The following is a 27230-nucleotide window of genomic DNA, read 5'->3' on the forward strand; positions in this document are numbered from 1 at the left end:
TATTATAAAGAGGAAATACATAAAAATACAGCAGCTCTACACGTCTCCGAGAGGTGATAACTAGAGATGAGCGAACACGTTCGGCCCCGCCCCTTTTTCGCCCGAACACCGAACTTTGCGAACACCTCGGTGTTCGGGCGAAAAAGTTCGGGGGCCGCCGTGGCAGCGCGGGGGGGGTGCGGCGGGGAGTGGGGGGGAGAGGGAGAGAGAGAGGGCTCCCCCCTGTTCCCCGCTACTGCCGCCCGCGCCGCCGCGCATCTCCCCGCCCCCCGGCGGCACCCGGACACTTACGCGCGAACACTGCAGTGTTCGCTAAAGCCGGTGTCCGGGTGCGGATGTGTCCGTAACGGACACGTTCGCTCATCTCTAGTGATAACCCTTTTAAAAAGGCTATAGAAACCACAAGATATGGGTCTATTGATTTTTCATGCACAAAGTCCCTTCTGAAGAAAAAAAAAAATGCACTTTACTGTTTTGGTTTTTTTTTTTGCATTGAGTTTTCCTTCTCATGCATTTAGAAGGCCTCATAATGGGTTTGCAGGCTCTCCTACATGCAAGTTTCTGGAATGGGGGTGTTTTCAGCATCTGTCAAAAGGTCTCTCATGAAAGTGCACAAGTTCATCTTCCCCTACCCTCTCCTTTCCAAGGCTGTGTAGCCTGACCACACCCACTCAATACTACACAGCTATCTCATCCTCTTTCTGAGTAGCTGCCGGTCCATTCCCCCTCACTGCTGCCAAGAGCTCCTGATCCCCTCCACCATCCCGCAGCACTGTCATACAACAGCCTGTAATAGCAGTTTTCTCAGCTCTTTGTCCTATTCTGACAGGAGAGCAGGCTAGAAGAGGAGCTGCAAAACATGGAGGATTGCAATGAGCAGCCAGTGGAGGGACCAAGAGGAGGGTGGCATTAGAGGAACAGGAGAAGTTGTAAAGGAGTCATGCGGTAGGGTTAGGATGGATTGGAGAGGTTTTAGTATTGCAGCTAATCTGTGTGCACTAGCGTCTGACTTCGCGGTGGCACCTGTGAAAACTGAAAAAGGCAATGTGTCTACCACCTCAAGTCAGATACCCAGTCACTCTCACTATCCTACTAAAAGTAATTAGACAGCTGAGCAAGAGTAAAAATAGTATTAATAGTAGCCATAGGTTATTACTTAGTGGTGCCTCCCTTGGCCATGGAGGTGTACCCTGACATTTTAGACATTAATATGCTGCCAACACTGTATAAATACTCTGGGAATGGTCAGCCATACTGCCAACAAGACAACGCGCCTTGTCATACATCCAATGCTGTTTTACATTGGTTTGAGGATATGGATCTTCCATTATTGGACCGGCTGCACAGAGTCCCAAACTGAACCCTACTGAACATCTCTGCGCCAAACTGAAGGGTCAGGAAACATGAACAGGATTAATCTTCTTTGAGAGAACTTGCCAGACATTTGCAGGATGAATGGAGGGAAATGCCAGCAAAAGTGTATCAGACATTAGTAGAAAGTATACCACGGAGAGTGGTATATATCCAATGTCATTAGAGCCAAAGGTGGCCCACTAAGCATTAACATATGGAAATCAATACAACTTTTGATTCTTGCTCAGGTGTCCAGTTACTTTTGGAAGGATACCTGTATTTTGGCACACATCTTTTGTAATATCATGGTCATCTACATATGTGTTAGGATACATACATATATATTACTTTAGGATATCACGCATTTTCATCTCACAATCTATATTTGACAAAAGTTCGAAGTAAAATTCTTAAATACGTTTAACATAAACTTCATCTAGGTTACTTTCTGATGGTACGTTCTCTTTAATATAAGCTGCGAGCGAATTCTACACGGTCGCCTTCGCTGGTTAAAAACTCACAATATGCAAAATAAAAATAATCATAATACGACGTTCAAACCGAAGGAACAATGGCAGGATTTCATAGCTTCCTCCAACCTTAAAAAGGGATGTTCCCATCTCGGCCATTCCTGTAACCCCCCCACCATCGCTCACTGCGCTACACTGTTTCCACATCTCTCATCGATTTCTACAGGAGTTACGGAAAGTGCAAAGCGAAACCTGCTTGGCAGTTTCCATAATCCACACCACTTAGTACAGTCAAGCCGGGGACTGTTGGAGCCAGAACAGGAGATATATATAGGTGGGGGTCCCACCTCTGACTTTTAAAGGCATATCTTGCGGATATGTCATAGACATCTGAAAAGAATATCCCTTTAAGAAAAAATAAATAAATAACCCCACGATGCAGAACATGGCAGATGTCTATGACACGCTCCGTAACACTTTCTAGAACACCAGCCTGTGAGAACTGCAGCTTTTATCACACATCATCTTTATGAAGAAGTGGTTAGAATTCTGGAAACCCCGACAGATACTCTGAGAACACACAGGAAGTGGCTCAGACATCGTTCCTCCGTGGTCTTGTCCCATCACACGTGGTAACACTGCTGACCTTATCCAGTAACTGGGCCTTTATAGCATTTGTTTCATGTTAAAGCTAGCATCTTTATAATATATATCACTATTACCTTTTTGCTGTTTTACCTACTTTCTCTCTGCATTATAGGGGAAAAAAGGTGCTGTTGCTACATGGGAAGTCAATTGGGTCTGACTGCTTATAAATGGAGCTGCATGGAATACTAAAAAAGGTTCTAGTTTTTGACAATCCCCTTTGGTGCGGCAGAAGGAACTTGGCATCAAGTGTTCAATTCTACTCCAGCACCCCCTAGAGGTAAAATGAAGAATGAAGCGCTTGTTAACCCTCTCCAATTTCCCTGCATAGCTCTAATGTTGGACGGAGTCTGATACAGGTTTCTAACAGTATGCAGGACAGCGCTCCAATGTTAGAGGCTGTTGTGCATATGTATATTGTAGTAGGCAGAGCAGCCTTCAACATTGGAGCGCTGTCCTGCATAGTGTTAGAAATAGGTGTCAGACCTCGTCCAAAATTAGAGCTATGCAGGGAAATCTTAATGTCTGACAAAGGTCCGACCCTGGATTGGAAAGGGTTAAAAACAATAGGCTGTCCACGTACTGCACTGAACATTTGTGGTCTTCCAGAGACATATTACAAAGCTTGGCAGCGCCACCTATTAGAAGGTACAGTAGCTTTCCTACAAGTCAATGTCTGACTTTTAAAGGGGTTTTCATGGGACATAAATAAAAGTTAAGAGGCTTAACCCTTTCCAATCCACTGTCTGATGACATTCTGATTAAAGCCTGTACAGCTCTGATGTCGGAAGACGGCCGGCAGGGTATTTTTACTGTATATTACTGGCCGCTCTGTTGTCAGGGGTCTCTCATGCATTTAGAATGCCTCATAATTGATTTGCAGGCTCTCCTACATTCAAGTTCTGGCATAGGGGTGTTTCCAGCATCGGTCAGCAGGTCTCTCTCTTGAAAGTACACAAGTTCATCTTCCCCTACCCTCTCCTTTCCGAGGCTGTGTAGCCTGAGCACACCCACTCTACTACACAGCTATCTCATCCTCTTTCTGAGTAGCTGCTGGTCCATTCCCCCTCACTGCTGCTAAGAGCTCCTGATCCCTCTCCACCATCCCGCAGCACAGTCATACAACAGCTTGTAATAGCAGTTTTCTCAGCTCTTTGTCCAAATCTGAGAGCAGGCTAGAGGAGGAGCTGCAAAACATGGAGGATTGCAATGATCAGCCAGTGGAGGGACCAAGAGGATGGTGGCATTAGAGGAACAGGAGTAGTTGTAAAGGAGTCATGCGGTATGTCCCATACAGCAGTACTGGCTCTAGCCAGCAGATGGCGCCATCCTATAATGGCAGAAAGATAAAACACCCTAGGAAACCCTGAGTCCAAAATTGGATTGCAAAGGGTTAAAATGAAATACAATTTGAATTCTCACCTATCCCAGCCGCTCTCTGTGCAGCCCTGGTGACCGCTCTCTGTGCAGCCCTGGTGACCGCTCTCTGTGCAGCCCTGGTGACCGCGTCATGGATCCCAAAAGAAGTGGTGGGCAATTCATTGTACACATTACTGCTCAGCTATTCACAGGCTTCAGCAGGCATGAAAGAATCCCCACTGAAGCTGTTTTCATGGCTGACCAGTCAAATGACCACCTACCGTCCTGGGCTCCGTGTGGCGGGCAGCACTTTCCTGAGAGCAGCCAAGAGGAGAGGAGAGTATTCAATTATGTCATTTTAAGCCTGTTTAACTTTTTTTTTTAATGTCCCCGAAATCCTTTTAACAGGTCTTATTTCCAGTCATGCTACAAGGACTGTTAAAGGGTTGGACACTGACTTGTAGTAAAACTACCTTCTAATAGGTGGCGCTACCAAGACATTGTAATGTCTCCGAATCGTACAGTAAAATAGCAATAGTTGCAGATGATACAAAACTATGTAACAACAGAGGACAGGATATAATTGCAAGAGGAACTGGATACGTTGGGGCAGAAAAGTGGCAAATGAGGTGTAAAACTGATAAATGTAAGGTTCTGCACATGGGCAGAGGAAATACATATCACCATTACACACTAAATGGGAAACCACTGGGCAACACGGACATGGAGAAGGACTTGGCTATCCAGGTAGCATTGGGATACACCGGGGTCGGAGTGGAAGCCGCTGCTCTAGCCCGTGTAGTGACCGGCACTTAGAATTGCAGGCGCTGCTCCCACTGATTTCCAAATTCTAAGAACCCCTTTAACCATTACTCAATCTCGTAATTCAGATTACACTTTCCGCTATAATCGTGGACATCTTCAATAAGAGTGGAGTAAATTAGCCAATTATCAATGCCCGTGCGGTGACAGGCGGCACACCGTGCGCATCGCCCCTCCAGTTCATCATACTACTGCATTACTTAGGAAAATTATTTTAGGCTCACCATGGCGTACGATAAAATCAGCACCATATTACATGACAGTCCGCTGGATTACTATAGTAACCCTCAGCCGTATTTCATACAACCGCACAGAAGTTTGTGGTTTACTTAGAGCAGGATTAAGTCTGGTCTGTTTAGCTTGGATACAGGGGAGAACTGTGTATAAGGACTGGACAACTTCCAAGTATAACATTCCTCGGCTTCTTAAACTGCGAGGGGCACCTAAACTAATCCCTTAACTATTCGTAAACTCTATAGTAGCAACATTTATTAAAGAGCAATATAGGAAAGTGAATTAATTAGAGAGGACCTCTACCCAAATGTAACGTTACAAAAACCCGGGTAAAGGGGCAGTAAGAGATGGATAATGGGAGAGTTGTGGGTGGCTACCAAGAATGTGTTTCACACTGAAGGACCTAGGTCATCTATGCATTGCATGGACAGCCCATTGTTCCAAAGGTCTACTGTGGAATGCTTAAAGGGGTTTTCCAAGGAAATACTATTGATGTATCCTCAGGATAGGTCATCAATAGATGATCGGCTGGAGTCATGTCGACGGGGACACCTGCTGTCAGCGTCACACCACACAAGGGTAAGGAGCAGAAGCTGCTGCTCTGACCCGTGTAGTGGCCGGTGCTTGTAATTACAGGCACGGCTCTCATTAAAATCAATGGGCTCTATGCCTGCAGTTACAAGCGCTAACCAACACATGGGTGGGTCGGAGCGTCAGCTTCCAGTCCTTACCCCTGCAGGTTGCAGCCTTGACAGCAGGCCCTGAATCAGCTGTGGTCAACAGCAGTGGACCCCAGGCAATCAATTATTGACCTATTTTGGGGATACAGCATTGGTCATATTTACCTGAAAAAACCCTAGAATTTCACCCGAAGGGGCACAGCAAGGAAATTGGACACTTGCTGCAAAGGTCTCACATAGATTGCAGCCAATTGTTGGATCCCAACAGGGAAAGAATCGGTGATCAGTTTATCATTGGGGAAATCTAAGAAAAAGGATTTTTCAAAGCAGATCTGACTTTTCAGAATAATAAGTTTCTGTGCGTGTACATGACACTTTTCCTGGCCATTATATGACTTTTACCCTGCATTTTCCCCCAAATTATCCCTCAATCATCTTAGAACAGGCGGGAGGAGCCTGGCAGCTGTGCTGTGTTCTACAGACTGTACACAGAAAACTGCAGATCCTGGTCTCTAACAGACAAAATTATCAGTGTACAGCAAGAGACAGCAGTGCAGATCAATTTCTGCAGCTAAAACACAGCAAACAGTGAGTTACTATTAGCTGCAGGCAGTGTCAGTTTGAGTCCCTCTTCCTCCCTCCCCCCTCTATACATTTCAGTGAGCATGATGCACCTCTTTTATCACTGTTCTGATGTCTCCACGTTTCCCAATTAATCAACTGAGAGCAGGCAGCGGACAGTAAGCTTGAAGGACGGCAGACCCATAGTGGCCAGTGCTCTAGAAGGATTTTTCAGCACAAAAACGTCAGTTTAGGTAAATAATTAGCCATTATGAGAACTACCAAAAGTGCCATCATACAAGTGGTCTGAAAAGATAGTGACCATTTAGGTCCTGCCAAACTTCCACACCCTCAATATGTTACCAATAGTGCTGCTATACATCACACAATAGAGGCAGATTTTATATATATATATATATATATATATATATATATATATATTAATAAAAGAATCATGACCCTCGAGCCTTACTCATACGTAATGAACAGACCACATCAATTACCAGTCTACACATTTTTTGTGAAATAGCCTTGTCCCTTAGCCTCCAGTCACTCACTAATGCAGCTCTTCTACTATTACCATTATACATTTCTGGCAGGAGACCAAACCATATTAGTAAGAGGAATGTGCTTAATGTCACTGCTGTGCGGTCTGTCTAGTTCTGCTATACTAAACTTCAGAGCACTCAAATGGATGTGTGTGGCTCTTGGACAAGCATACACAGGGCTAATATTTGGGATGTGTCACACAGAATACAGTAGTCATAGATATCTATTGTTTTGTATTGTACAATATTACCCTACCAAAAGTAACTGGTCACAAATCACAGGTAGTATTTATTTACATATGTTAGTGGGGCTCCTTTGGCCCTAATGACATCGGACACTCTCTGTGGCATACTTTCTACTAATATCTGATATACTTCAGCTGGTATTTCCCTTCATTCAGCCTGCAAGTGGCTGGCGAATTCGCTTTGAGAAGAGAGATGTTTATATTTTCTCACCCAATGCCCCAGTTTGTCCCAGACATGTTCAGTAGGTCCAGGTTGCGACTCTGTGCAGCCGGTCCAATCGTGGAACCTCCATATTCTCAAACCAATGTAAAACAGTGTTGGATGTGTGGCAAGACGCGTTGCCTTGTTGGAAGTATGGCCGACCATTCCCAGAGTATTGCCACATTGTCAGCAACACACCGTTATCTAGAATGTCAGAGTAAACCTCCATGTTCATGGTTCTTGTCACTGCAACCAAAGGACCGAGACCACGACCCGCAAAACATCCCCAGACCAAAATATAAGCTCCGCCGAACTTAACTGTCGGCACAACACACTCAGACAGAAGATGTTCTCCAGACATCCTCCACACCCAAGTACATCCATCTGATCTGAAGATGAAGTAGTGCGATTCATCACTCCATAGAACGTTCTTCCATTGCTCAACTGTCCAATGACGACGCTCCCTGCACCATTGTAGACAGGCTGATGTAACTTCTTTAGAAGAACATTTATGGGATGAATGGAGGGAAATACCAGCTGAAGTATCAGAAGTTATTGGAAAGTATGGCATAGAGGGCATTTACTCACCTGCTCCGGATCTTCCCTTCGCCGTGGCTTTATCTCCTCTCCGGCGCGGCTGGATCTTTTTTCTTCGGGCCGGCGCATGCGCGGGGCACGCAACCGACGTGCCCTGCGCATCCGCCGGGCCGAAGAAAGAAGATCCGGCCGCCACGGAGAGAAGATGAAGCCGCGGCGAAGGGAAGATCCGGAGCGGGCGAGAGGTGAGGCAATTCTTATTTTTATGCCTCATGTCCACGGGGCAGGAGGGACCCGCTGCAGATTCTCCATGGAGAATCCGTAGCGGGCCTGATTTGCCCTGTGGACATGAGGCCTAAAACATCTCATCACATAGAATAGTTTTGAATGTACTTTAAAAAAGTAATGGTATCAAGGCGAACCTACAAAAACCTTTCATCCAACCCTGCTGAGAGAACTAAAGACATTTTAATTTGATGCAATTTCCAGGCTCACCCGCTTGGTAGTCATACAAGGCCCTCGCACACAGACCCCGGTCTTCATCTATCCCAGTCTCATAGATGGGCTCCTCCTGCGGCACCTCAAGTAACAGAGTAAGGGAGTTCAGTAACTGCACAGCATTAGTAGGATGACAAGATGTCAAATGCTACAAAAGGAGAAAGCCCTTACTGCAGAATCCACCTGAGGAGGCTCTTCATAGACGTTGTTGTCTTCTTCTGGCTCGTGGTATACATCCTCCTCTTCCTGCCGGTTGGAAGGGGCTTGCTCTGCAGAAAGACACACACACTCCCCACATGAGCTCAGCAAGTACATATCAGCCTACGGCAACTACTGTTGGTTACATTCGTGTACCTTTCACATTGACAGTGGGTTCTGGAGGTGCATGAGATACAGGGGCAACAGGAGACTCTGGGGGAGTCGGATGGGCACAAGACACAGGGGATGCAGGGGGTTCTTGCACACGATTTACAGGGGATGATGGAGGAGATTCTGGCTCAGGCTGACTGGTCGACTTCTGCAGGAAGGGACTGCGCAACCTTCCTGAAAACGGACACCATGAGACACAAAAAGACATACTCCATGATGCCACAAAAAACACAAAGTGAGGAAGACGCAGCAGAAGAATGTGACACATCTCCATCAGCCGTGGCTGGTACTCACCGGGCTGGCTGCTGGCAGCGGGTACACTGGGCAGAGAGCGCTCTTTCTGTAGGAACATCTCTCGTGCATTTACTGGCTTCTGGGCACTTGCGTCCTGGAGAAGGCATGAAGGATGCAACATATAAATTATATTAATTGGTTGTTATTTTGTAAGTGTCCAGGGAAGGGGTTTTGCATCACCGTTATAAGTAACTAAGATTGGATTGTGTACTCCTGACTAGGGTCCTTTCACTCTGGAAATATTGCGGCTTTTTGTTTTTTTTTTAACATGATTGTCAATGAGACTTTCTAATGTTAAAAACGCATCGCACAAAAATTGCAAAGCACAAACTTGCAATTTTTGTGCGATGCGATTTTAACATTAGAAAGTCCCATTGACAGTCGCATTTAAAAAAAAGCAGCAATATCGCAATCGCAAGTGTGAAGGCCCCCTTATAGATTCCCCTGCAAGGACAAGCGCCAATCAACAAGATTGGTGCTACTCTACCAGGCCTTCACAGGGGGCAAGGGACACTATTATGGCTTTTTTACATGGGCCGACAGTTGGGTAAACGACTGCACGAGCGCTGACATCACCGCTAAGGTAGTTGGTGCTCGTGCAGAGTTTATACTGACAGACTTCACCGCTGGATCGCGGGCTTCTCGCTCAGCGCTTCACCTTCTATGTGAAGCGGGGAGCGTCTATATAGAATAACAAACCCACGATCCAGCGATGGTTTTTTAACTTGACAAAGTCAGCGATAAAAACCTGTAAACCAATAGGGAGTGATTTTTGGGCATTTACACTGCCCGATTATGGCTTTACTGCACCGATCGGTGGGGATCCCAAGTGGCAAGCAACTGCCGATCAACTATAGATGACCTATCCTGAGGATAAGTCACCAATAGTAGAGTCCTGAAAAACACCCTCATCTGGTACCCATTCCAATGAATAGGCGACCATGTGACACCGCTGCACCAAAACCCCCAGTGCAGTTACTCAGGATGTACAAATAAACTACTGTTGGTTTGCTAGTTAAAAGGCGTTGGCTCACTGAGCAGAAATGTACAATTACTGGAGGGGCTACAAAGCAGCATGATGGTTTCACAATTGTTCAGAAATACACTTTAAGAGTGGCTTCACACAGGACAACTATCTACTGAAATATCGCTCAAATGAACGATCTTCAACAGGGCACGTAGTGAGAAATAACTGTCGCTTTGTTTCAAGCTCACTGAAATTAAGCAACTTAGTGAGCGAGTTCTCGTTCAGTGTAAACAGGCAGTCCACCTTTGAATGACTGCCTGTTCACAGTGAAAAGAGACGGCCGTCTGGAAGAGATGTCCTGCGCACTCCGTCTCCTTTCACTGAACGGCTATCGCTCCTGTGTAATCGTTTGGATGACTGTCAGGTGTTAATGCGTCCAACAGTCGTCCCGAGTAAGGCTGCCTGTCCACGGATGATGATCTGCTCTGCAAAGCTTTCCATAGGGTTACTATGGAAAGCACACCGCCGGCATCCATGAGTGGAGCATCATAATGATTCTCCACTCGTGCGATTTAAATCTATATCTATTAGATAGGCTCATCTTGGAGACCCGTCAGTGCTCCCACCTCCACCCCTGTGGTGGAATATCGCTAGCGATATTCTGCCTCGGCCGTGGACAGGGGGCCTAAAGTCACCCTAACCCTTTGCAGCATCCCACCACCACTGCAGTCACTCACCCGATCTTTTTTTTCAGCCTCTAGCTGTGTCCTCCTGTATGGGAGTAAAGAATAGCTAATAAGTAAATTTCCTCTACAACTGTTGCTAAACTAAGACTCCCAGCATGCGGGAAGCTGACAGGACAAGCCGAGAGCAACCATTCTGCAGGAATGCCGTATGTTGGGAATAGCCTAATGCACTAACCTTTGCGCATCTATTTCTCCAGCCCTTTCCTTATATCGTCTTTCCCTGGCTTCAGCCTCCTTCTGCTCCCGCTCCTTCCGCTCTCTCTCCAGTCTCTCCCTCTCCAGGTTTGCTCTCTTCTGTTCCTCCAGTCTGCGCTCCTCTTCATCTTTCTGTGTGCAGAAAATGAACAAGAAGTTATGCCAGCAATGCCATCACCAAGCCGCAGCCATTGGCACAGACGGCCCTCACCTCCGCCTTGGCCCAGAAGTTTTCTTTTCCAACACGTTTTATCTCAGACATTGCATTTGTTTTCTGGTAGACGGAGCCCTGCGGTAGAAAGGGAAACCTCAATGTCAAGTAGCGTGCTACTGTTATTATCCAACAGCTTTGTAAGATACACGATTCCCTCGGACCACCAGGATTTCCTCACCACTGGGCCCTGAGGAGCATCGTTGCCTCTGTTGGTCTCCTTGTGAAAGTTGTAATTGGCTCCAGAAGCTTTGGCAACCTTTTCTATGATCGATTCCGGCTCCACATCCTCATCAGCTCGGGCGTTGACTGTCACATGGGCTCCCTAGAACAAGACAAAAGCTTAGATGGAGGATCCAACTGGTGGCGATTGGACATACAGGCGTTTTTGCAGGAGACCATCCTCAAGTGAACCATTAGATGCAGCTTACGCATGATTAACCTTATCCTAATCCCATGTACTGCACTTCATTCCAGCAGTCTTCATCCTCATCCTTCCGTTTCATAAGAGGACGGCGAGAACTACAGTGGATAGTGACAGAGCAATAGGAGAAAGGAAGAAATGAACACACCTACCAAACACTATGAAAATACCGCCCAGCCCCGTAAAATCATGGGCGCCTTCATGCAATATTGCATTAAAGAGTACTCCAGGTGGTGATAACATAAACCATTCTTATATCCATCACCCTTGGTGGTGACTGGATCGGTAAAGATGGTCAGTATGGTTATGTGCACAGTAGATTCTGACGCAGAATTCATGCCGGCACCAATGACTTTGATGCGGAATCTGCATAACAGGTCACTTCTTATGCAGATTCCATGTAGGGTTATCCGCACACGGATTAGCCGCACTAGATGAGGCTTATCCACTTGCAGATCCAGGGCATCTGTATGTGCAAATCCACAGTAGAAATCCAAGGTGCAACCTTAGACTTCCGCTGTGGATCATGTAGCAGATCCATGGTGGATTTTTTCCAACGCAGCTGTGAGACTACCTCAACATGGTGGGCTCTTTGTTCCCAATATCTCATGCAGCTTTGCACCCCCCTATCCCTTAGGGTGGCATTACACGGGATGACTATTGTTTGGATTGTCACTTGAAAGTGTAAATGTGAGTTTTTCTGTGTAACCACCAACAGGGCGATGAGCAATAATTCCTTCACTAGTCACTTTGTTTCAGCTCACCTAAAAATAGTCGCTAGTTGATAAATTGTCTGATGTGAACACGTAATCCTTTGTCTTTCAATGACTAGCCAACAGCTTTGCAGGGAGATGTGCGCTTCCGCGAGCGCAAACATGAACAACCGCTTTGTGTAAAAGCGCATAAAAGTCATTTGCGTGTAAACTACATGCCGCAATGACTATTTGAACAATAGTTATCCCGTGTAAACCCAACTTTACACACACGACCAAGTAGTAAAGCTGCTCATGCTTCTCCAATAAATCCTGCAAGATCTAAGCTCTAGTACTTACTAGTCTAGCCGCCACAAGCGTTTGATATTATGAAGTATTACATATGTACTTGACAGTAAAAAAAGACAAGATTTCTAGAGGCCCAAGAAGCTTTACGAATATTAACATAGAGCCTTCAAGTAGGGAAAGGAGACTTACAGTACAAGCTGCCAGCATTCAGCACAACCCGGCCTTCTGTAAATATTGGTATGCCGCTCTATTGTTTTAATCTCTAGTTTCCATGTACAGATAATACAAAGGTTAACTTGGTGCTCACATGTACTGAGCCTTCCACAATGCGTGGAGTTTGTGTATTAATTTGGACGCACAGTTAAAGGGCCTATGTGTTCCCAAGACCCTCAGGAAGTCGCTATTGGTGGCTCACTTCTCCTGCAGCAGCTGCTGCTACACAAATGGACTATTACAGTTCCAATCAAAATTATTCAATCTCCATTGCAAATTAAGTTTGTTTGCAAAAAACAAAACAACTCAAATAGCTCAACATAACTAATATGATAATGACACTCTTAAAAGGAAACAGTCAACAGGTATGAGCTCCATAAACCAACTGGTTGCTATGGGAGTGCGTGCAGCCCGTGGTCCGACTGCATGGTCCACGCCGCCTTTCAGGAGCGACAGCGCTAGATAGACGAGCAAGGTCAGTATAAAATACCTACCCAGACTAGTTTATGGTGCTCAGATCTAGTGGCAGGTTCCCTTTAATGGCTCATGAGGTCTCAAATTATTCAATCTCCTGAATAGAATCCCTCATGAAAGCACACATTCGCAAATCAGAGGTTATCTCAAACACACCTGAGGTAACTAATCAAGGGCTTAATTAGTTGCATCAGGTGTGCTTGAGATAAAACATCAAATACCTTGATTGGCTAGGGCTTTGTTGACTTTGACGTTTGATTGCATGTTAGAAATATAGAAGTCAAGAGAAGAGATCACTGCCTTGCACAAACAAGGAAAAGAATACAAAAATATAGCAAAGTCACTGAATGTTCCTAGAGATACACATGGAAGCACAGTTTGCAAGTTCAAGGTAAAGAAACACTAGCTACACTACCTAAACAGGCCAGAAAGAGGAAAAGTATTACTAAAAGTATTACAGATCGTCAAAGACCCTCGAGTGACTAATAGATCTGCAGCAAAATATGGTGGCAGCAGGCACTGAGGTTTCCATGTGCACAGTAAGGGTGCATTCAGACGACCGTATATCGGCTGGGTTTTCACGCCCAGCCGATATACGGCATCTTTCCCTGCAGGGGGAGGAGGCTGGAAGAAACGGGAGCAGTGCTCTGAGCTCCTGCCCCCTCTCCACCCCCTCTCCGCCCCTCTGCACTATTTGCAATAAGAGGAGCCGGAATGGGGGCGGAGCTAAGTTCTGGGAATTAACTCCGCCCTCGTCCTGCCTCTCCTCATTGAAAATAGTGCAGGAGGGTGGAGAGGAGGCAGAGAGGGGGCGGGAGCTCAGATCACTGCTCCTGGCTCTTTCAGCCTCCTCCCCCTGCAGAGAGAGATGCCGTATATCGGCTGGGTGTGAAAACCGAGCCGATATACGGTCGTCTGAATACACCCTAAAGCACATAATAAAACGTTGAAGGTCTTCATGGCCAAATTTCAAGATGTCTACTCTACTTACCCAAAAGCACAAAAAAAGTTAGCTGCAGTATGCGCAAAACCATATAAATAAGCCACAGAAGTTTTGGGAAGCAATTAAACAAAACTAGAGCTGTTCAGGCCTCTGGGTCAGCAGTATGTATGGAGGAGGAAGAATGAAGCATATGCTAAAAAGAACACCCTGCCAACAGTGAAGCATGGCGGTGGCTCGGTGATGCCCTGGGGCTGCTTTACTTCCTCTGGCACTGGAAACCTGTAGCGTGTGGAGGGCAAGATGGATTCAATCAAGTATCTGGAAATCTTAGGAGTAAACGGTCATGCTTTCTGCGAGGGGGATGAAGCTTGGCCATCATTGGATCAGGATATTGAACAGGACAATGATCTCAATCATACCTCAAGGTCCAACAAGGCTTAGTTTCAGTAATACAAGAACATCCAAGAGTGACCTTCATAGTCGCTGACTTGACCGCCATAAAAAATCTTTAGTAGGATGTGAAGACGGCAGTTGCAGCATGCAAACCCAAGAATATTAGTGAGCTGGAGGCCATTATCCATGCGGAATAGGCTAAATGACTCAGGAACGTTGTCAGAATCTGGTGTCTGGCGATGCAACAGGTCATAACTAATGGTGCTCTACTAAGTACTCAATACACTTATTAAGAAGGGGTTGAATAATTCTGAGACTGCAGGAGTCATTAAAAGTGGTATTTTGTATCGAACTTGGAGAAACTACTTGTTACCATGTTTCCCCGAAAATAAGACAGTGTCTTATATTAATTTTTGTTCAAAAAGGTTTAAGTTTTTTACATGTATAGCTGCCTGGACACTATTTAAATTGACTTTTTAATTAACTGTTAGCAGGGCTTAATTTTGGAGTAGGGCTTATATTTCAAGCATCCTCAAAGAGCCTCAAAAATCATTTTGCATCCTCAAAAATTGTGGAAAATCATGCTATGTCTTATTTTCAGGGAAACAGGGTATATTACTTGTGTTGAGCTATTTTGATTTACTTTTTTATTTTGCTAACAGATAAAAGTTTGCAAATTTAGCAAATAAACCTAATTTGCAATGGGGGGGGGGGCGGCTGGAATAATTTTGATTGCAACTGTATATGTGGCCATTCAAATGAATGACTGTTATATAGTATATCACACACGGGCTTATAGAAGGATGTGCCAAGATTGGACCCCCCTTCATCCCCCATGACATCCTTATGTGCTTATAGGGCATATGGACAGAGGGCAACCCCTACATGAGACAATCCTTTTAACAGGCTGCATCTGATATTAAACCTAGCTATGATGCCAACTATGCCTGGAGCCTACTTTAATGTAAGAGTATATTGACATGTGGGAGCATAGTTGCAGAAATGTCAATGACTGTCCCATCCATCAGAGTGGGCTTCCAAAAATCCATGTTCATGCTGCATAAAACCCCACTTGGATGTACGGAGCAGATTTTCAATAGCAAACAAGTATGCAGCCTATCTGCCAAGTGTGAATATACCCTGAAGGGAAGCCGATGATTTGTAGCTCTGTGTTAGAGAACAGAGTTCCAACCCCTATAAAGATATAGCGTGAAATTAAACAGCTTGGGGATTCTGGACCTGTTTAAATTAAAATAAATGAAGTGATCTGTACTTTATCCAAGGAGCCGTTATGTAAATTATCCTGCGCAAACGATAATACAATGAAATCTGACATTAGTGTCCCTTTAATAAGACAGAAGGGACAGAACATATTGTACGGCGCAGCAGCTGATCAGCTAAGCTTTCATTAGTCTTACTACACCAGGAGTCCTAATGGTTGCTATACAACACCTCGCTGCTTCGTAGAACACGCTCACAGGAAGGATGCCAATATGCATGCAAGTGAGGCTCCTGGCACCAAACCCCCCCACTTAAATAGGAGATGAGATGCTTTTGGGGGCCCAGGACAGTTCAATCAATAAGATCAATACAGTCATAATAAGTTTTCCCTTAGTTTGTGCCAAGTTCCTTCCATGTACTTTCCAATAGAAGGGCCTTTCTAGGCTATTATCATACGCCCTTCTTTAATTGGATGTAATACTGTATATACTGTACTGAATAACCACTTTATCAGAGACCCCTATCTAGTAGGATGTAGGACCTCCTTTGGCCTTCAGTACTGCAGCAATTCATCGCAGCATCAATTCCACTGGGTGTTGAAATACGAGTTCTGCAGGAATATCAGCCCAGGAAGATAGGAAACTTCTTGTAGTTGCCGCAAATTAGATTGAGGCACTGACATGTTGACAAGAAGGGTTCACCGATTCATGCTGCTTGCACCAAATTCTGACCTCCCATCAGCACGGTGCAACTGGATTCATCTGATCAGGGGATGCTTTTCTGCTGCTCAATGATACAATTTTTGTGTTCTTCTGCCGCCTCCTTTTTGCTTCTCTTAGACAGCCATGGTGCTGGAACTGGTGGTATGTTCTAGCCCATCCGTGCTATGGAACAACGAGTTATGCCTTTGAACGGATTAGTCGGAGCACCAGCATTGTGTTTGACTGCTATTTCGCTGTGCATCGCCTGCTCATCAGAACAATTCTTCACATCCTCCTCTGACCCCTTTTATTGACAAGTTTTTTTACATACACTGGATCCCCATTCGCTGGTTGTTTTCCTCGATCACATCATCCCTATATACTCTCTACATCAAGAAATACACGAGAAATCCCGACAAGGTTGGTAGTGAAACTCTGGACCTGGCCAGTCTAACACAGATGACCAGGGGTTCTTGGAAGTCACTCTGATCACTTGATTTTCTCGTTCTAATGTGGATTCACACTGAAACTGATCTACGGAAAACTTGCTCATGTGATTTTATGCTGCAGCGAAGCTCCAATCATGACAAGGCCAGTGGGCTCTAATAAAGTGGCCCTGCAGTGTAGGTCGGACAATGCACTTGAATTTTGTATATGACATATATGATTACTGTCTCTGTCTAGAAGTCCTGGCAACTGTCAAAATGAGAGTTGCTACAAGCCCCCAATCCCAGTCTTATAAAACTATGGATGCATAAACCAGATAGCTCAGGACGAACCCCTACTGGTAAAAGAGCTGTGATTCAGGCAGCTGAGCGGAAAGCAATGGACCCCCTTACAGTCAACGGGGTACAGAGAGGCTCCGACAGCAGAGTGGCTGGCAATAGACAGTAAGAATACCCTGTCGTCCGTCTTCTGACATTAAAGCTGTACAAGCTTCAATCAGAATGTAGGAAGACGTCACAGTGGATTGGAAAGGGTTAATGCACAGTGTGAATCGGGTAGTCAGAGAAGTGGTGCGGCCATCTTTGTTCCTCCTGGATCAGAGGGTCACCTTAAACATTAATGGATGGCTGTAGGGAGAAGATACACAGTCACAGAAGTTTTACCTTAAGAAAGTTTGCCATTGTGCTGACGTGATTGGCACAAACCCCTTTCCTGGCATCATTCACCCCTTCGCCTGTCTGGAGGAGAAAGAAGACATGACATGAGTGGGAGAAGAGGCGACGGATGGGTGATAGTCTGGTACTACAGTGTCCTTACCCAGTTAATAAGGACATATTTGGGGAGACCAGAGTTGGGGTCCTGTACTCGGCAGAAGGCGTACATCACTTTACCGCTGCTCAGCTCATCTACGAGTTCTTCCAAACCTCCATCTGTGAGGAGGAGAGAAGACAGATAAATGGCGCAGTCGCAGACAAGAAGAGGCGTGTGGAACAGAAAGAGGAACCCTGTGGTAGATGTGAGGTGAAAGGAAGGATTTTCGCAGGCCGAGTAGCTGGTGGTTAAAGCGATGACTAAGACTTCACATACAAGAAGGTTTCACAAACCTCCAGTCCCTGCCAGTCTGATGTCGTTGCTGTTGCCTTCATACGTGAAGAGAGACCTGCAATAAAAGCAGGAAATTAGGCCATGTGGTATACAAATCATCAAGAACTAGCAAGAATGAATGCCTCTGCTGATCTGTCAGTTTCCATAGAACTACCATACCCCAGTCTTATGATGCTCACAGTCTAAAGGCTCCTTCAGACGCAGGTATTCGCAAATACGCACATTCCAGCGTAATGTATTTGCGCAGTGTACAATATTGATTTGCACACGTGTCTGCATTGTTTTCTGTCCTCTTTTGCGCATGCAGAGCCTGTTCATATGCACGCAGACCACACGCACACGCACGCGATTTAAGTGAGTTCTAGATGTGTTCTGTTCTACATGGAATTGCGCAGCGTATTGCGCATTTGCACACCTCCTATAGATGTCTATGGGGACCTGTGCTGCGCAAATATGTAGAAAAGTAAAGCACAAAAAAAAGACAATGAGAACAAGCCCATTGAAGTCTACGGGTTCTATTCTCTGTGTTTAGCACACGCAAAGATGTGCGCAAATAACGAAAGTCTGAAGGAGCCCTAAAGCCCAATGTCCATGGGCAAAATGGGATTAGTAAAACCGCACGGGTGTCCCGCATGCGTGATCCGCGCCCATAGAGAATCAGTGGACACCCGCAGGTAATTAAATACCTGTGAATGAAACCACCTGCAGCATACTCCATTTGGGGCAGTTTTCCCGCACGTACGGCTCCCGCGGCTTCCTTCGAAGCCTACGAAAGCCGTCTGGCCCTACGGCACTCTCACAGCTGTATTTGTGCTGTGCCGCAGGACCACGGGAAAGCAGGAGTTTAAAAAGAAGAATGACCATGGCGCATGCGCGCGGCACACTGCCGGTGTGCCGAGCACATCCGCCAGGCCAACGAAAGAAGATCCAGCAGTGACATAGGGGAGACCGGCAGCATCCAGACAGGTAGGTACAATCTGATTTCTTGGCCTCACATCTGCGGGCCAGGAGGGCCCCGCTGCGGGATTCTGCATGGGGAATCTGTGCGGGCCTCAATTTCCACGTGGACACGAGGCATTAGGGTGGTTTAACATCTGTGTTGGATTCTCCGGTTGGAGGTTCTGTCACAGGTCCGGCACAAAATACCGGAAGAAAAAGACAAGCAGCTAAGTGGAAAGCGAACGGATCCCATTATAGACCATGTGGTCTGTTCAGCGCTGTTCGGTCCTGTCACAAGACGGAGCCATTTGGCCGCGGGTATTCCCCTTTATTACTCCCTGAACGGAGCAGGAAAGCAGAACTCCGGACGCAGATGTGATAGCAGCCTAGTCCAGATGTAAGAATAGCAAATGGCATGTCATATTGGTCTTTTAAACAGAGCCGATAGGTGTCGCAGTTTCCAGTGATTATTCACCCCTGTGTAGCGGTACCTCAAGATCCCCTCTGCTTCTCCTCTTCTGCTGTCTTCATCAGCTAATTTATGACAACACAGTTTATCTTGTGGCCATAAATTAGCTAATTTACACAAGCCAATTCTCGTTTGAACACGCGCAGGAGCGTATGACGTCACTTGAGATTTGTTTGCACTTGTTCGCGCTCGTGCAGAATGTTTAGACTGGCAGAAAGTCGCTGAGAATCATTCACTTCTCGTTCAGTGCTTCACCTTCTGTGATACAATGAGCGGGGAGCGGGGGAGCGTTTAAACCTAACGAAAAAGTCTATATACAGTGATATGTAGGAGCTGCAGAAGAGAAACGGCGCAAAACTTTTTAAAATTATATCTACTGCAAAAGGGAGTCACCTTTTATGCCTTTAGGCCTCCTTCACGCGGGCGACAAAGTCATGCGATTTTGTTGCGTTGCCACAATGCTACAAATCGCATGTATGTGACGCTCATGCTTTCCTATGGGTTACTTCATACGTGTGATGTTTTGTAGCATGCAACAGCCCGACACAAAAACCTCACGGATCCCGATATACGCACACGACTCGTGAGGTTTTGTAGTCTATGTTTCCCTATGGAGCATTCCTCTCTGTTGATTGCATCGCTCGAAAACATGATTTTTGTTCGGAGCGATGCAACTTTGACAGTAGGAAATCCTACTGTCAAAGCCCTGTCCCACGCTGTCAGCTCGGCCGCAGCTTCTCCCCGGGTCCCCGGCAGTGATCTTCTCTTCTGGCCGGGGATTCAAAAATCCCCGCCTCCTATAAGCTCTGGCTGTGAATGGCTGTCTCTTAGCCAATCACAGCCAGCACTCGATGAATGGCTGTGATTGGTTCAATCACTGCCATTCATGGAGCGCTCGCTGTGATTGCCTGACGTTAGTCAATCACAGCCAGCGTTTCCAGGAGGCGGTGATTTTTGAATCCCCAGGCCAGAAGAGGAAAAGATCACAGTAGGGGACCCGGGGAGAAGCTGCGGCCGAGCTGACAGCACGGAACAGGCGATGTATGTGTGTTTTGCTTTTTTTTTTTCTTATTTAGCTACTGCTTATTTTGGGGGAAGGGTTTATATTTCAAGCCTCCCCCGAAAAACCTTGCATGTGGTGCTACAAAGTCACGCGACTTTTTAGCACCACATGCGACTTCGTAGTGTTACAAAGTCGCGGTGATATCGCACGGACCAGCGATGCGATATTGCTGCGATTTTTATCGCTGTGTCGCCCGTGTGAACGCAGCCTTAAGGCAACGTTCACACTTGGGACTTGTTATTTGTATAGCACCAACTTATTCCACAGCGCTCTTATGGTAATTTATTTACTACCCCCTCGCAAGCTGGGTACTCATTTTACCGACCTCGGAAGTATAGAATCATGCGGGGATTGAACCTGCAACCTTCAGATCGTGAGCGAGAGATTAGGACTGCATACTGCAGCCTTAACACACTGCAGTTACAACTCCAGCACTGTAAGGCAGCAGTACTAATGACTGCGCCACCATTCTTGCGAAGATGTTGCCCATAGTCATACGTGAACCTAGAACCACAGTGCTAAAAGGTGTGGTGGCTCAGTGGTTAGCTGGAGTGATGGCCGTATGGAGTTTTTCAAAGTTGATGCTGCACGTGATGTGAAGTACAGACCCCAGCATTGTAAGGCAACAGTGCTAACCACATTCACCGAAGAGGCGGCACCATGCAGAAAATAGACAAAACTGGAAATTAAAAACAGATTGCCTTCCAGTTCTATCTGCCTCCCATTGAGTACAACGCAGTAAAAGGAGGATCCGTTTCTGAAACTGGAAACAATAGCGCAGCAGTTTGCGCTCTAGAACCGGTGTAAAGAAAAAAACATGGAATAGCGACAGAAAATGCAGAGGCGGATTGAAAATGAAGATCGTCCTCTACAATACATTTCTATGGACTTGAGCGATCAGCAAAAAGCTAGTGTGAAAAGACCCCGAGGCCACTCTCACATACACCTTTTTACAGCGTTTATCACAGTGTTTCAAACGCCGCGCTACATGCCATTGAACGCCTCCATTGATTTCATGAGCGTTCGAACGCTGCGATTTTCGAATGTCATCTGCTCTATCTTAATGCGTTTCAGCGCTTTTTAGACGCATTACCCATTTTAATGATAGAGTGCATTAAAAACCGGTCGATTGCATTTAAAAACGCCATTCAATAACGCTTTAAGAGGCAGCGTTTTAACAGGACGCCTGCGCGTGAGCCGCACAACGAGGAAAAATATTTATCCCCTAAGGTGTCTATAGCCTGTAAAAGAATGACTAGGTGACCATGCAGCACATCGGCACACCAAGCCCGCCAGCGCGGGAGACGCTCTGTGGCAGGATGTGGGCACGTACGCAAGGCAGATTTCTGAACGAAAGGCTTCTCTGTGAGGAGGAGTGTAAAATGAAAAAAAATTTAAAAAAAAAAGCGTAAAAAAGACTGCGCTGGCGTCACGGAACATTTGGAAACTGCGATTTCTGCCATATGGCGTTACTAGATACCGACTGACAGGATGAACAAAATTATACATATGCCAACAATAAATTCAGCACAAACAGTCAAATTTGCAGCATCTGGTTACAAAATGGCCATTAGTCATGGGGTGCCCAGACTTCTGCACGATCACTTTCTATCTCGGTGTCTGGAAGTCACGGGTATGAGCAGTGTGGCGGCAGGCGATTCCGCCCCATTACCAGGGGGGGCGGCGTTCTGTCGCTGGGTTACAATCCAGGACTGTGGAGCGCGTTGTGCGGGGGTCAGCGGTCACTTCCTACACAATGCCATTTCCTATTTAAAAGGTCATCACTTCCTCAAACAGCTGAAAGTGATGGTAATAACTGCAACAAGGCCGACGGGAACCCCGAAGAGGAAACTACACCCCACATCCACAGCCAGAATTGGTTGCGGTCCGGCATATTATTCGTATTCCCGCAAACATACAATTAAGGCCTCATTCATACAGGCGTACGCAAATTTGGTACGTGAAAATGCAGCATTTTCACTGTGTGCGTTATCGGTACATATGTGCGTTTTTATGTCCGTGTTGCAATCACGTTCTCAGTGCTTTTACACGCAAACAAGAAGAAAAAAAAAAAACACGTCAAACGTCCAAGCGATACCAGTTTGTCACAACCCACAAAAACAGGGGGGTAGATTTATTAAAACGGTTTAACAGTAAAAAGGTCTATGTTGCCCATAGCAACCAATTAGCGCTCCGGTTTCATTTTACCTCAGCAACTTAAGGCATAAGAAGCAGAGTTCTGATTGGTTGCTACGGGCAACAAAGGCCGTTTTGATAAATGAGGCCCTGCGTTTTACACAACCATGTAAAGTGGAATGAGTGATTTTAAAACAATGTACCAAAATAGGTCATTTAATTTAATTCAGTGGGTCCTTGAGCTGAAAAGTACGGACTGAATATAAACAAGAAATCCGCCCGTGTGATTAGACATTAAGGCTACCGGCGCACCAGTGTAAGGGCTCGGTCACACGAACAAGAAACTCAGGCGGGTTCTATGCGATGTGATGCGCACGAATACGAAACGCATTCTTTTGAACAGTTTTATTCACATGAACGAATTTTTCTTCTCAGAGATGCGGCAAGGAAACAATTTAAATAAAATAATAAATAAAAATCGCAGCATGTTGTATTTTTGGGCGTTCCCGCAGGAAGCACCGTTGTTTCCTATGGGACCTTGGAGAGGAAAAAAGAAAAAGTGTGACATGATTTTTTTCTCCCGTGTCTCGAGTCTGCAATCCTTTCTCACGTGTGAAAGGCGCAATTTCACAGAAAGGATGCGATCTTTTAATAAAAAACCGCAAATCGCAGGATGGCAAACATGATATCGGGCCCAGTTTCTCGGCCTGATATCGCGCTCAGCGGTGTAAATGCAACCCAAGGCCCCCTGCCCATTCTTATAAACAGCGGGTCTACCAGCAGAGACTGCTGAAATTGCAGCCCATATGTAATATATTGCATATGGACAGCGTTTTATACGCTGCCTATACACTGTATAGGGCTCACACAATGTATAGGGCTCTGCATGCGTACGCAGAGAAAGAGCGTGCTGCAATCTATTTCCTGTGTATTGATACGCAGTGTCTACATGGACATGTGCGTGGATCAAGGATTCCATTCACTGCGGATGACCATGCATTCACGCGTAACACGCAATGAAAACACGGTCATGGACATGAGCCCCAACTGTCTGAGACTCGGACATAACTCACATCAGACAGCACATGGACACAAATCTGTGCGCTGCCCATCATACATGGGCACAGCACAATGACATGCCTTGGCATATCGGATTTCTCATCTGTGAAACGGGCAGAAATAGCATATGCCATGAATTTTTTTTCATGTAGATCAGAGTCCCAGTCACGTGGCTTTAGTCGTGGCAACGTATCCATATTTGCAAGCCACCTCATGTGTATATCCGACTATATGTGTACACGCCGTTATCAGTGTCCTGTATATATGGGCTCATAATATACTGCCATCTGATTGTATGTGTCACATGCCACACAGAGGCGTCATACCACAATGGCTGTGTACGAGGCCCCACAAACGGGCGATGTCTTAGCATCCTCCATTCATTGTTCTCCTTTGAGCGTAGAGTCCCTTTAAGGCGTGCAGGGCGGTCAGGTGACATCATGCAGCGCTACGCTGCTAATATGTAATTATACGGGTGGGACGCACGGCTTGGGGTTTGGTTCGGGGCCAGATTCTGAGAATATCTTTTCCCTTAAATCCGAATACATAAAGCGGCTCGCTGTTATCACATACTGATATCCGGAAATGTCGCCAGCTCTCAGCTGTCCCGCGCTTCCTTCGCTTTTATATAAATGTCACACAACGGCCAATGAGCCGCATGTACTTTTGGTAACAAATTATTACCTGGCTCTATTGTGCAATTATTAGATAAGTGAGGCACACCCCGCCTGTGACCGCGCTGTCGTGTTTCTGGGTGTCCCGGGCCTACAGTATCAGCTCCCTGTCATGTCCTCACCAGCCCAGTTATGTTAATGAGGACATTAGGAGAATTTATATGCAATTTACAAGATGATTAAACCGGAGGCGAGCTGGAAGGGAATCAGGAAGTCTTACAATGTCTCTATACACACCGCTATATACATGGCAGCAGCTCCATACAAGGGGATTCCCCTCATCACTGAACACCTTGCGCTAATGTCACAGTGTTCCGTTATGAGGGGACTCCCCTGCCGCTGCTGTCACAGTGTTCAGTGATGAGGGGACTCCCCTGCCGCTGCTGTCACAGTGTTCAGTGATGAGGGGACTCCCCTGCCGCTGCTGTCACAGCAGAGGCTCAAGATCAGGATGTTCCATCATTGCTTTCAATGGGCCCGGCGCTGAAAGCACTGGGATGAAGGGCGATATTGCAGAAAGAAAGGAGAAACTGCGATTTTTTTTCACGCAGCATCGGTTTCATAATCATGCATTTCAATCCCTCTCACAACGCAAGAAAATCGCGCAATTTTTGTTCGATGCGAGTGCTAGAAAATGCAGAATTATTAAACCCATGCTCTTTCAATGGTTGCATTCTCATTTGCGATGTTGCGAGATTTGTAAATTGCTGCCTGCCCTATCTTTCTACGTTTTGTGTTTTTTTTCTCGCCCATTTTTCCTATGGAGCCTCCGATGTATCGCATCGCAAGGTGCGAACATACCATCTTCGTGCAATGTGTTTTGAATATTAGAAACTCCTATTGTCTATTACGCAAAAAAAATCACGGCCGCAGCAATGCGAGATTATTCTCACTGATGCTCAAACATCGGCGCTCGCCAGCACGAGGGAGTCCTAAGGGCGTGTTCACATGTAGCCGATCAGCTGCAGGTTTGTCTTGGATCTTGATGCAGATCTGCAGCAGATTTCACCCCTTCTATTTGAATTCACCTGGAAGAGGTGAGATCTGCTGCAGATCTACGCCAAAATCTGCAGGAAATCAGCACCGTATGAACGCACTCTTAGGTTACGTATACACGGCTGAGGGTTCAATTGCGCTGAGAAACGTGGCCAGATATTGTGCGGCGTTTTTCTGGCAAAAACGTATTTAACCAATTCTGTGAAGCAGCGATCCTGCGGCGCGGCTTTCAGGCGCGTTAGAGGACCGACAAGTGTTTCTCATTGTCTTGTCTTCCGCTGCAGATCTGCTACGGAATGTCCACAGCGAACATTCCGCTGCACATTCTGTTCCGTGCGGACATACCCTTAGGTTGGCTTAGCACAGGCATAAGTGCATTTACATGTGTCTCTGCTTTACTGTATATGCATGACATGCGCCCGCTTCCGCAGCTCCGCCCTTTTACGTGGAACGATTGTAGTCCAGTTTTTCACCAGATTACGTGAAAATGAGCGATAATCATTCAACGTAAACGCTGCAGCGACTGAACGACAGACAATCAAATCAGACCGTGAAATGATCGCGCTCCGCCTCCATCAAGCGAACAACTATCGCTTCTTTGTGCAAGTACCGTGCAGACATTCGGAGGGGGGGGGGGGGGGGGTTAACGACACGATAACGCTTTTAAAATGACGGTTTATTCTTCTGCTACAATTTAATTACATTTTCTGAGTTTGGACTAAAAGATGCCAATTTAAAGGAATTTTACACCATTTTATTGTAGACTTGCAGCACGGACATATGGAGGATATAAAGGCAGCACCCCATTCCATCAGTTAGTGGCGCTTCTCCTTTAAAGGGCCATGTCGCGGCTGCGTGTCCTGCAGTCGCCCATTCATTTGTATGCACGCAGCCCGGTCAGTAACTTCTAACCTCCCATACTTGTACCAGTCAAACCAGTTGTAGATCAGCAGGGAGATGGAAATGACTTGCAGCTGTCAGTGCATGCTGGGGGTTGTAGTTCTTCACTAGCATGACTTTATGACAATAATGACAGTCTAGTGAGCAGCCACCCTTTCCGGCAGAACTACAAGTCCCAGCATGCCTAGTTGCACAAGGCAGGGTAAATAGAGAGAGGCTGCAGCACGTCCACACCTCCTCCATGCAAGGCTTACCAGTCAGTCTTGGTCTTGCCATCCACCACGTCCTTGTAGGCGGCCTGCAGGGCTGCCCCGTTCTTGCTGAGGTTCACAGACATGATGTTGGGTCTCTCCCCGGCTCTCCTGCTCTGTGCTGCACCCTCCGCGGCGGCGGCTGCTGCTGCTTCCTCCTTGTACAGCGGAACTCCTCCCCGGGCAGCGCCACCTGCTGGCAGCAGCGTGCAGCGCCGCTCATGAGTCACCTTGTAGAAATGCTTTCTGTTCCCTTTCCTGTCTCATCTATTGTGTCTGCATTTCCTACTAGAAGAGAAGGGGGCCATAACACTAAAAGGGCAAGGGGTATCCTGCTGCCAGGGGTACAGCTGGCCATGGGATAGGGTAGAGGTGCAAGATGGTGGAGGCCCAGAGGTGAGGCCATAGGAGACCCAGGGTGGTCTCAGGCCAAGGGGCCATTTGGGATGGTACGGAAATAAGAGGAATGGAATGTTGGTCCTCGAAAAACGGACTGCGCGTTACATGCGTTTATTGTTGCGTACGCAAAAGCCAGTAAAATATCCCAATGTGTGCGTAAAATAGCAACGTTCTTTCCGCTAACACGCGGTGCTCATGCGCACACACATACGCCCTCAGGCCGGATTCACATCGGCATATTGGTGAGCGTATTTGCGCAGGCAATTTTTGCGCAAAAAATGGAACCCATTGATTTCAATTAGTTCACTGACAAGCAAGTTTTTTTGCACCCTCTATTGTGTCATTCAGAAAAAACCGCAGCGCGCTCTATTGGCCGGAGCATCTGCGCAGAAAAAAGAACACACTGGCACGTATTAAAGAATTTGGCCATTTCAATACGGGGAACATTGGTGGACATTTTTAGGCGTGCCCAATTTGGCGTGACCTG

At 46.3% G+C, this 27230-nt stretch overlaps 1 protein-coding gene across 1 annotated transcript in view; it reads right to left on the reverse strand.

Annotated features, from left to right (window-relative positions):
- The window catches only part of DBNL (drebrin like), a 29942-nt gene extending 3421 nt beyond the window's left edge, over window positions 1-26521 (reverse strand). Inside the window, exons 1-12 of the mRNA XM_066593166.1 lie at window positions 26348-26521; window positions 17857-17912; window positions 17570-17682; window positions 17416-17490; window positions 11118-11261; window positions 10937-11014; window positions 10706-10857; window positions 10522-10555; window positions 8818-8911; window positions 8509-8697; window positions 8326-8423; window positions 8152-8236 (exon numbers count right to left, since the gene is read on the reverse strand). Coding sequence (XP_066449263.1) covers window positions 8152-8236; window positions 8326-8423; window positions 8509-8697; window positions 8818-8911; window positions 10522-10555; window positions 10706-10857; window positions 10937-11014; window positions 11118-11261; window positions 17416-17490; window positions 17570-17682; window positions 17857-17912; window positions 26348-26430 — 1201 coding nt within the window. The 5' untranslated portion in view covers window positions 26431-26521. The remainder of the gene's footprint in view (window positions 1-8151; window positions 8237-8325; window positions 8424-8508; window positions 8698-8817; window positions 8912-10521; window positions 10556-10705; window positions 10858-10936; window positions 11015-11117; window positions 11262-17415; window positions 17491-17569; window positions 17683-17856; window positions 17913-26347) is intronic.
- Between the last annotated feature and the right edge of the window lie 709 nt (window positions 26522-27230).

This window comes from Eleutherodactylus coqui, chromosome 2 (assembly GCF_035609145.1).
Source record: "Eleutherodactylus coqui strain aEleCoq1 chromosome 2, aEleCoq1.hap1, whole genome shotgun sequence".
Taxonomy (NCBI): Eukaryota; Metazoa; Chordata; class Amphibia; order Anura; family Eleutherodactylidae; genus Eleutherodactylus; species Eleutherodactylus coqui.